General features: G+C 39.9%; 1 protein-coding gene across 1 annotated transcript in view; it reads right to left on the bottom strand.

The window, feature by feature from the left end:
- Window positions 1-614: 614 nt before the first annotated feature.
- The window catches only part of LOC131250906 (2-alkenal reductase (NADP(+)-dependent)-like), a 107,385-nt gene continuing 95,849 nt past the window's right edge, over window positions 615-12,150 (bottom strand). Inside the window, exon 6 of the mRNA XM_058251303.1 lies at window positions 615-935. Within this exon, the coding sequence (XP_058107286.1) occupies window positions 903-935 (33 nt within the window). The 3' untranslated portion in view covers window positions 615-902. The remainder of the gene's footprint in view (window positions 936-12,150) is intronic.

Genomic DNA, 12,150 nt, shown 5'->3' with positions numbered 1-12,150 from the left:
AAATACTGTCTATTGCCTTGATTCTATGATCCTTGCCTTGCAATAATATATAGAGCAATAATATATAGCAGCCTCTCATCTTGAAGGCCTACTTGTGGTAGTAATGAGAGGCCTGAGCTGCATGACGGAAATGTGAATGTGAGACAGATCAATGTAGGAACCCAACTCTGAGGCAAGTTCTCTTGAAGATGGGGATGTTGATGCACCTAAGGCCATAGTACATGCTTACAATAAAAGAGGTTCGGAAGTGGATCTTGTTGTTGTTGTCTTAAAATTTGAAAATCAATAGGTTTGTCAATCACAACACAATGCCATCGAGCTGACTTCGATGCCATCGGAAAATTCTGAAAATTCATGTTTTATTGTTGGAACATTTTGGTGTTTAGTTCAATGACATCGACAGTCTGTCGATGCCATCGAAGTGCCATCAAAAGTGCCATCGAACAATCACGCAGAGTTTTGCAAAGTTGCGTGAGGGATTTATTTCTGTTTATTTTATTTTTTTGTCCTTTTAGTTTATAGAAGAAAGTAAGATCTATGGCATAGACCTAGCCCGATGTTTATCCGGTGCAGGTTGACTCGAAGACTCAACCCAAACATTTAAGAATTCTAAATTTTAAAAAATTCAAGATAGGAGTAGATATTAGGTAATACCTATGATATTTTCCATGATATTTTCGTATTCCAGAGATGTGATACATAGTGACAATCTGATACATAAAACATTGTTCGAAATAGGACAACTTAAAAGTACCATGCACATGTGTAAAATCTAATCATGGATTATTTTATGACTAATTTAAGTTCATTTTTATGTCCTTTCTACTTCAATGTGCCTCAGAATCACTCATGGGAAACTACAACTACCTGTTTCCCGACATTGCGTCCAGTGAAGAGTCCTATTAAGGCTGCAGGAGCACTCTCGAGACCTTCGACTGTGTCTTCCACAGAAACAATCTTCCCTTCTTTGATATGTTGTCGAGTTACCTCGAGAAATTTAGGATATGATGATAAGTGGTCAAACACCTTGAACCCTTTCATCTGGATGCGCTTTGTGATGAGGTAGATTAAGTTGTGCACGCCTTCAGGTTTCTCAAGGTTGTACTGAGAGATCATACCACACACCACAATGCGACCATGGAGCCTCATGTTCGCTAGTACTGCATCAAGCATCGAGCCGCCTACGTTCTCAAAATAGATGTCGATGCCCTTGGGATAATACCTGACAATAGATTCCAAACATTTTTACAAACTAGGAAACAGAACATGTGGGGTCTTTAAGCATGACCCAGATGCCATTTTTCTTTGTTTTGAAAAACGAAATTGCCACCCAAACAGTGTAGAGCTTTGCTAAGCCCACGTTCACATGCAGCTGCCTCTTGAGGGGCAACTGGGCTATGTATCTGTTTGAGTAGATGATCTATCTGAATAATCAGGTTATCCAATCAACAGGCGGACATCACACAAGTAGAATGTTGGATTTTGGCTGGTTTTTCTAAAGCATCTTCAACCAGTGTTGCCTGCCTGTCAGGTGGGCCAACCTGATTAATGGGCCATGTCATTTACATTGCATGACCAAGCCAATGTGGTTGGTGTGTGGTTGTTTAGCCATGTGTAGGGGATTGTGGATGAACAAACAATGATGTTTTTTGAAGGAAACCAAATCGATGGTATTTGAGATTCTTATATGCTAACACTAACAGAGATACTTACCTTTTTAAAGCCACGTTCAAGTCAGGTTCTTCCTTATAGTTGAAAGCATTGTCAAACCCAAACTTACTCTTCAATAGATCAACCTGAGCCCACAAATTGATATTAGAAAATAATTTCTAGGTACAAGTGATAACAGAAACTCTTCACTTTCTAGAAGTTTGCACCTTAGGACTGCATGCCAACTGATGTAGAGCGGGTCACGGATACTTTCATGGCCAAGATGGACCAGAGAAGGCCCGATCAGAGGCAAAAGTGATCAGGACTGTCAGAACCTTAAAATAGTTGTATATCGCAAATTGAATGAGTTTTTTGATGTATAATATATGATTTTGGGGTAGGAGAAGCTACTTTAGCCAACCAACCCTGCTATGCCAGGTTGTCCACACCAGATTTGCAAGATTCCATCAGATCGATGGTTACAATAAATAGTAAGTTTTAATTCAATCATAACTCTTGATCCTTTTGAGTTGTATGAGTTGTGCCCAACATGAAAAGGGCTTAGAAAAACTAGGAGAATAGTGTGGTTAGGCCATATTGGACACTTAACTATTTTTGGCTGGAAACTATGCAGTCTAGTAGGAATTATTGATGGGAAGCGTAGAAGGTGAGCCCTCAAGATCTGACGGTCTACACGATGTTTGGAACCTTTACAAAGCAGAAGAACGGTGCTCCAACAGCCCACCTATCTACTACTGGAGCAGATGGAACTATTCACACCTCTGATCCTACGGTATATAGTGGTCCCGGATTGCGATCTATGGATCAGATCGTCCCAAGGACAAGCTAAGATGGACAGACTCTCGTGCATAATGTTTCTCTCTCCGTATACTCTCAGTATTTTGTATATCTTATATTTATACGAGAGAGAGCGCGTGATGATACTTGATCACGGACGTAATGATCACGGACGTAATGATACTTGATCTCAATGTGCTTAGATTTCTGGTGGTGTTTAGGGTCCTTTGCCAAGTCAATGGCAGAAGTATTGTCTATCTTCAGCGATATAGGCTGACGAACATTCGGTACAACACCCAGACTCAATAGAAATCTGCGAACCCATACACACTCCTGAACTACAGCACAACATGCAATGTACTCGGCCTCCATAGATGAAAGAGCTGTGGATGTCTGTTTCTTACTCGACCATGAGATAGCTCCTCCTTCGAGTAAGAATACATATCCTGAAGTAGACTTTCCCTCGTCGGCGTCATTACCCCAAGCAGCATCTGAATATCCTTTAAGCTCAAGGCTAGTGCCTTCATAACACAACAGTAGGTCTTTTGTTCCTCTGAGATAGCGGAATATACGTTTGACGGCTTGCCAATGAGATTGTCCCGGGTTACTCTGATAACGGCTGACTATGCCAACTGCATAGCTAATATCCGGTCTGGTGCAAAGCATAGCATACATTAAGCTCCCTACTGCATTTGCATAAGGTACTGAGGACATTGCCAATTTCTCGGCTTCAATTTGGGGACACAAATTCCTGTCTAGCTTGGTAGCTTTATCCATAGGGGTTTCAACAGCTTTTGAATTTTCCATCCTGAACCGCTCTAAGATCTTTTGTATATAGGTTGCTTGAGACAAGCCTAAAAATTTCTTAGGGCGATTCCTGATGATTTTTACCCCAAGAATAAAGTTGGCTTCACCGAGGTCTTTCATCTCAAAGTTTGAGAATAACCAATCTTTAGTCAATATTAACAATTGCATGTCATTACCAGCTAACAGGATATCGTCTACATATAGAGATAGTATCAGAAAAGATCTTCCAGACCGTTTTATATATACACAATGATCTTCTTCACTCATCGTGAATCCAAAAGTGGTGATGGCCAAGTGGAACCTCATGTACCACTGTCTTGAAGATTGCTTCAGCCCATAGATAGATTTTAGCAACTTGCAGACTTTCTTCGGATGCTTTTTGTCCACATAACCCATGGGTTGTTGCATGTATATCTCTTCTTCCAAGTCACCATTTAAGAATGCGGTCTTTACATCCATCTGATATAACTCTAAGTCTAAACTTGCGACAATGGACAAGATCATGCGGATTGAGGAGAACTTTGCAACAGGTGAAAAGGTCTCCTCGTAATCAATGCCTTCTTGCTGTGTAAAACCTTTAGCAACTAATCGTGCTTTATACTTGTCCACTGTACCATCTGCCTTTCTTTTGATCTTAAGTACCCATTTGTTACCTATCGCTTTGCGATTGGAAGGCAGATCAATAAGTTCCCAGACTTTATTCTTCTCCATGGAGGCGATCTCTTCGTCCATAGCATTTACCCAATCGGCCGAGTTAGAAGATAATAATGCATCCTGATATGAATCAGGTTCATCATCATCAACTGCAACGCAAGAGAATGTTTGCCCCTCAATATCGAAGTATCTTAGGGGAATCAATCCTCTTTCGCTTCGACGTCTTTCGCTTCGACGTAACTCAGGAGCCTGCTAAGATGTCCTCCCACTGTCCTGGTGAACTATAGGAGCATCTTCATCGTGAGAAGCAGAATTCCCACTCTCCTGAGATACAGCGGGTATTTCAAAAAGTGCTATTGGAACCTTTTGCTTTATTCGGCTTGGGTATCTATCTTCAACGAAGGTCACATCTCGGGATTCTATCTCAATCCATCGTCCATGGTCCTCATAAACTAGAATGTATCCCTTTGAATGCATAGGGTACCTAATGAACACGCATTCAATGGTTTTACTATCAAGTTTACCTCTATGTTGAGTAGGTAGTAAAACATATGCTAATGATCCCCAAGGGCATAGGTGGGCTAAAGAAGGAGTCCTCCCAGACCACATCTCATATGGAGTCTTAGGAATGGTTTTGGATGGGACTCTATTAAGGACGTAGACGGCTGTTAACAGTGCGTCTCTCCAAAATGTGGTAGAGAGATTAGCTTGTGCCATCATCGATCTTTCCATGTCCAATAGTGTCCTATTCCTTCTTTCTGCAACACCGTTTTGTTGTGGAGTGTATGCCATTGTGTATTGCCGAACAATTCCAACATTTTCACAATATGATTTAAACGTTTCAGATGTATACTCGCCACCTCTATCTGATCGAAGGGTTTTAATCTTTTTCTCAAGCTGATTTTTCACCTCAGCTTTATATATAAGAAAACAATCAAAAGCCTCAGATTTGTGTGAGATGAGATACACATATCCATAGTGCGAGTAATCGTCAATGAAAGTGACAAAGTATTGACATCCGTTTCTGGCATGTACATTAAATGGTCCACAGATATCTGAATGGATTATCTCAAGTGTGCCCTTAGACCTAGCCGCTTTGGGAAATGGTTTCTTCGATGTCTTCCCGGACACACAATGTTCACAAAATGGCAAATCAACTTTGGATAAGGAGTCTAACAGACCAGAACGTACTAGTCTTGTCATATGATCCTTTCCAATGTGACCTAACCTCGCGTGCCATTTTTGAGATTCAAATTCTACATTTTTATTCGACATAGCAGATAAAGCAATATGGGCATTATCACAATCTACGTCTAGAATAAATAAATCTGAAATTAAATTTTCCCATGCAAAGATGAGGTTATTTTGTCTCATAGAAACTCTAGTCCCAGAAAATCGAATATCGAAACCATCAAATAATAACCTAGAAACAGAAATTAAATTCCGACGCATCCCCGGTGCAAAAAGAGTATCACGAAGGATTATTGTTTGCCCTATGCGCGTACGGAGATGGAGAACGCCAATCCCTAGTACGTCTTCAACAACGTTATTGCCCATGTATAGCTTATAACTTCCTTTGGCTACAGGCTGAAATTCCTCGAGTCCTCGACGACTCTGTGTCACGTGCTTTGTTGCGCCTGAATCTAAAATCCACTCGTTAGATATAGTATCAACGGAAAGGATTTCAGAACAAACGCCTACATACAAAGTATCTTGTAACTGAGAAATTACCGTCTTTTTGTGGGCACACTGCCGAGCATAATGGTCGAAATTTCCACAGACAAAGCAGATTACATTTATCTTTTTCTGCTTCTTCTTTTCATTCCCCTTCTTGAGATTTGGAGCAGGTGTTGTGGTCTTCTGTTTTTTATTATTCTTCTTCGCCTTCTTGCGAGCTTTGGACCGTTTATTGTTAGCTTTTCGCTTATGGGTCTCTGTTATAAAGGCCTTGGCCGAACCTGGCTGAATTGCATTTATTTCAACCTCACGTACCAAGTGGCCACAAAAGTCTCTGAACGTAGTGATTGAATCAGTATGATTCAGAATTCTTTTGATTTGGGCCCAAGATTCAGGCAAGGAACGGTGCATGGCTATAATCTTCTGATTTTCAGTCAATTTGCACCCAACATTCCTAAGGGCACATATCATTTGCTCCATCTTACGAATATGATCTTTGATGGGACAGCCGACAGGCATCCTATACTCCTGGAATTCCAATTCCATTGCCCTAACTCTCGCATCTGACTTCTGCGCATAGGCATCTGTCAGTGCTTTCCAGATTCCCTTAGCGGTTTCATGCACTTCATACGTAGATATGAGTTCTTTGTGCATAGTGCTAAGAAGGACATTACGAGCTGAACGATTTTATTTTCGCCACTTATTATAGCGAGTCATCGCAACCCTATGTTCTTGTAAATTTCCGTTTTCAGCCAGGATGGGTTCCTCTTGAACTACATCGAGTGTGTGAGATATGTCGTCCTCGTCTAGAAGGCATCGCACTGCGTGGGACCAGTCTTCGTAGTTGTTGCCGTCGAAATGTTGTCCTTTTAGTTGTTCAACGATTAACGCTTTGGAGGCCATCTCTACATTGCATGAGTATCACTACTTAGCTATGATCTAAGGTATTGACACTAATCATCAGCATTTCTACGTGTTATATAAAATTTCAAAGTATAAAAGCAGTTAACACATCTTAATGAGATCTGAAAGTCCACATACCCGAATGGGCGGTGTAGAACAATCAAGTTCTCTAATTAAGATGAGATTTAATGCTTTTATAAGAATAAATTTATATAACGTGCAACCTTCCATTACATGGTTGCATGCATCATTTGGTATAGGAGAATAAACTCCCACTCAGGTTATGCACAACCTTTATTTGAGTATAGGGAGTATTTAAGTACTAAGTTTTTCTATATTTTCCAATGAAAAATAAGGGGGCTTAGATCTAAACACATCAAGCCGAATATTTTCATGTATATTAACATCATCATCAGAAAGAAAAAATTAAGTGCTTAGATACAAAGAGAGAACAATCTTCACCTGTGATCATGACTATTAGTGATGGATCCGATCATTACCGATAATGATCATTGTTGATGATGGATCCTTTCATCAACATTGATCATCATGGTTGATGATCGTTTCGTTCACTAATGAGCAATAGATCAACAGTGAAGAAGATATTATAAAGGAAACTATATTTTTGATATGAGTCTATCATGCTTCAACAGATCTACTCATGAAGAATTAGAAAAAATAAAAAAAATAAAAATAAAAATTGCTACGGATTGGCTGATATGTGTATACATGCTAACGTGTGTACAAAAGCCATGTGTACATAAGACAACACGTGTACACATGTGTATAGCAGATTCTATTAGACAAGTATGCAGTAGCTAACTTGTATGTGTATACTGTATACATTAGCTAATGCAGATTACAACACATGTACAGTAGGTAACACATGTATGGTAGGCAACACGTGTACACATGTACAGCAGCTAATGCACGTATAGCAGCTAACACATGCACAGTGGCTGACACAAGCATGGTAGCCAACACGTGTACACATGTATGTACATATGTAATCTACATTAGCTTACAATACGTGTACAACATGTATGTAATCTAACACATACAACGTGTACAACATGAATGTAATCTAGCCAAGACGCGTACACATGTATGTACGTATGTAATCTACATTAGCTTACAACACGTGTACAACATGTACAGCAGCTTATGCACGTACAGCAGCTTACACATGTACAGTGGCTAACACATGTATTGTACCAACACGTGTACACATGTACAGCATGTATAACACGTGTACAACTTGTACAGCACGTGTGAACTTGTATGTGTACAACACGTGTACAACATGTACAACACGTGTACAGGAGATAATTAACGTATACAACACATGTATGGTAGCTAAATAACACGTGTACAACATTAGCTAATGCAGATAAGCTATTGCAGATTAGCTTTTGCAGATTTGCTTCACACGGTACTTGCAGATTAGCTATTGCAGATCTGCTTCACACATATGTCAACACGTGTACAGATTAGCAATTGCATGTTTTATTGCATGTACAGCCAACATGCGTACCGTCTGTACAAAACAACACGTATATAGAATAACATGTGTATCTTTTGACCGTTTTGATACAACTTATACCATTTTATCCATTGGTCATGATGGACGGTTTGGATACAACTTATGTCATTGTCCATCACTGCAATACAAATGGATACTGCCAACACATGTATACAGCAGTGGTGTAGTTCAATACAAATGGATAAGCACAACAGCAGTGGTGTAGTTCAATGCAACATGGATAAACATAACAACAGTTGTGCAGTTCAATGCAACAGCAGTGTTGTAGTTCAATAAAACATGGATAAGCATATCAGCCTACGCGACAGTCATATATGACACATGGGCCTACTTGTACATCAGCCATATATAACACGTGTATAGCCATATATGTGTGCATGTACAATTCGTGTGCATGTACAGCTGCCAACACCAACACATGTATACAGCTGCCAACTCATGTGCATATATCCAGCAGCCAATTCATGTGCATGTACAGCTGCCAACACATGTATACATCATCCAACAATATCCAATTCGTGTAATCATGGGACTGATGTGTGAACACGTGTACACATGGGTCTGATGTGTACACGTGCACATCACTCAAGTATTTATGTTTACACGTATTTAAGTGGAGATATGTCACAAGCAATTCATGTATGCCATGTTATTTGTTTATGGAATGGTCCACATGTAGTACTCCATACGTGTATACAAGGTGTATGGAATCTTAAAGGTCTACATGATCACCTTGGTCCATCATTGTCGGGTTCACTTGAACATGGCATACGTGTATACAAAATTCAAATCTAATCCACCATACACATGGATTCCAATCCAAAAAAAAAGGATGGGGTACTTACCTTTTTAGATGAATTTAATCGGAGATCCGCCGTTAAATATGCTCTGATACCACTGATGGGAAGCGCAGAAGGTGAGCCCTCAAGATCTGACGGTCTACACGATGTTTGGAACCTTTACAAAGCAGAAGAACGGTGCTCCAACGGCCCGCCTATCTACTACTGGAGCAGATGGAACTATTCACACCTCTGATCCTACGGTATATAGTGGTCCCGGATTGCGATCTATGGATCAGATCGTCCTAAGGACAAGCTAAGATGGACAGACTCTCGTGCACAATGTTTCTCTCTCCGTATACTCTCAGTATTTTGTATATCTTATATTTATACGAGAGAGAGCGCGTGCCTTTTATAGGAAAGGAGGGGAGATTGGATGAGACCATATCATCCGGTCTTATCCCTATCTCCTATCATAAATCAAATTCAATTTTAAATTTGAAATATAACCGAAAAGGAGAAAGGCCGGAAGATGCCTAAACATGTGGGACCCACCCACTAGTGATTGCTCACCAGTGGGCCCCACCGGCCTACGTCCAACAATTATGACCATCTATAAATAATAAGTTTACTATTTATAATAAGTCGTGTTTTTAGGGATTTTAAGTTGGGAGTTTGGGTCTAAAACTTCTTCCTAGGTTTGAGTTCACTATTTAAAGGATTGTAAATTCGTTATTTATTTATTTTTATATCATCAATCAATTTATTTCGAATTATTAGAAATTATTCCTATTTTTATCCTTCGTAGATTCGAGGAATCTTTGTGAGGAGTCCAGAGAAGCTCCGTGGATTTGGAGTAGTTATTCCTGAGGAAGACGGTGATCGACCTCATCACATCCTTCCCTGCGTCACCAACATATCTATATTACTAGGAACTACTAGATATCCATCCTGACCGTTGGAATGATGGGCCCCAATGTGGATGAACCATGCATGATCTGAGAACCTCCTCAATAAAACAACCCAACCATTCAAATTTTGGCCTCAACATAATGTTTGAGAAGAGGAATACAGCAACAGTCCATATGCAACTGAAAAAAGACTAGGATTGGTGCTGGGATCTTCCAATCTGGGAGATATTTGACACATGGTCCATCTATGGATTGTTGCAACCATAGTTCAAATGCCCAAAACTAGACTCGAAGACTCAGAGAGGTCTTAAATCGACTCGACTGAATATTATAATATGTAGTTCAAGAATTGAAGTAATGTGAATAAAACTTTAAAATCATAATGTATAAAATTATCTAAAAAAATAAAACTTTGCTTGGGGAATGCTGGTAACTTGCTACACTTGCAAAGCACTGATGCAGGTTTGGTTCTCACTGGCTATCTTTCTTAATCACCAAAAGCCCCTGACTGGATTGTTGACTTTGTTTGAGTCACATCGAGTCATTTCAAGTCGGACGAGTTATCGAGCTGATCCTACAGGTCTTGTTGAGTTCAAAGTAAGTCAAGCTAGTGAAAAGTTTCTTACAGACCCAGTCGAAACTTCGTTGAATCGAGTTGATTCAGCGAAGTTTTGAGTTGAGTTGGCGAGTTACAAAACTATGCTTGCAACAGATCAATTGTCTGGATCACTGAACCAAGGTCCTACTCTTAGAAACTGAAAACCTAGCAAGTTGTGCAAAGCCTCTAGTTCAGGATCATATAATACTTGTTTTTACTAGATCTTATGCTTCTATGAACTAATATGTTGTGTGGTGATGTATCTTTCACTTAACAATGTGAAAATGTCACTTGTCATTGCTAACTAGTGACTAACCTTTTCACTAGAACCAGCACTTCCAACAACGTAGCAGCCCAACAACTTTGCGAATTGTCCTACTAGCTGACCCACGGCACCGGAAGCTGCTGACACAAAGACGTATTCGCCTTTCTTAGGAGTGCAGACCTCATAAAATCCAACATAAGCTGTAAGACCAGTCATACCTGCAGATCAAGCAATGCAGTTAGATGAGGTGTCAGACTTCATGGAAATGAGAATGCTAATCCATTATCTGAAATGAATGTGGTTGTCACACAAATTTCTAAAGTGGATTGATTGAACTCCATCTGATGGTTAAAATGAGACACTTCATAATTTTACTTGTTGGGCCTTTGGATTTAGTGCCTTACACAAATGGTTCAGGTAGCTGAAAGCAGCATATTAATTGGAATATAGCTCAGTGACCCATTTTACCAATCCATCATATGAAGGGGCATAAAAATTTTATTTTAAAAGAAAAATGGATGCATGTTGCCTTACAATTTAGGGCATTTATCTCCTTTCACTTCTTTATTGGCACCGCCTCATGCTTCCTTGTGTGTCACCCACATAGACATGTAGTGTTCAGGGAGCCTATGTAACAAAGGCTATGTGGGGCCCATCATGATGACAGTGGCATCCACTCTGTACATTTATTGTGTTGCTCATGTTAAGACGTGGGCCTAAAACTTAGGCAAATCTGAAAGTTGAGTGGGCAACCACACTACAAAGTGGAGATGAGCCTCCCAACATCCTCTCTCTCTCTCTCTCTCTCTCTCTCTCTCTCTCTCTCTCTCTCTCTCTCTCTCTCGCTCTCTCTCGCTCTCTCCCTCCCTCCCTCCCTCCCTCGCTCTCTCTCTCTCCCTCCCTCGCTCTCTCTCTCTCTACATATCTTACCCCTTTCATGAAATTATTGGTAAGATCCTTGGGCTTTACTACATATGTCAACATGCTTCATTCCGTTCATAGGGCAGGCGGGTCCATCGTGTTACGGCCATAGCCCAAACTTGCTTTAACTGGACGCATCCTAAATAAAATAATAGTTCCTAAATGGGTAGCTAGAAAAATATAACAATGGCCTCACTTCTAACAAGTGAAATGTCCTTTTATCAAACTGGTAGTATGGCTCGAGTGGGACTGATTTTCATGCCAAATGGCCAATTGACAATAGAGCCTGGATGAACAATAAGAAATTGTAAAATGACATATGAGTAGAACGTGTTAACAAATGCAGAGGTAGGTTGTACACACCTTTGCTCTTGTATGTATATTCTCTTCTTGGTCTTTCTCTTCTATCTTGTGCCGAATTATTTTAAAGAAACCTAGGGTTTCTTTGAGCTATTGCTTTTTATTTTTTGTAAAAAAAAAAAACAAAAAAAAAAACTAATTAGGAAAAACAACTTACCGAGAATACCAATATAATAAGAAAGAGGTACATCAGTATATTTAATCTTAAACAAGGTCTCAGGCTCTGATATAAGAGTGAACTCTTCCCATCCAGTTATCCCCCAAATCAAGTCGCCTTCCTTGAA

The sequence above is a fragment of the Magnolia sinica genome, chromosome 7, assembly GCF_029962835.1.
Source record: "Magnolia sinica isolate HGM2019 chromosome 7, MsV1, whole genome shotgun sequence".
Taxonomy (NCBI): Eukaryota; Viridiplantae; Streptophyta; class Magnoliopsida; order Magnoliales; family Magnoliaceae; genus Magnolia; species Magnolia sinica.
This window is presented reverse-complemented; position numbering and strand designations above follow the sequence as displayed.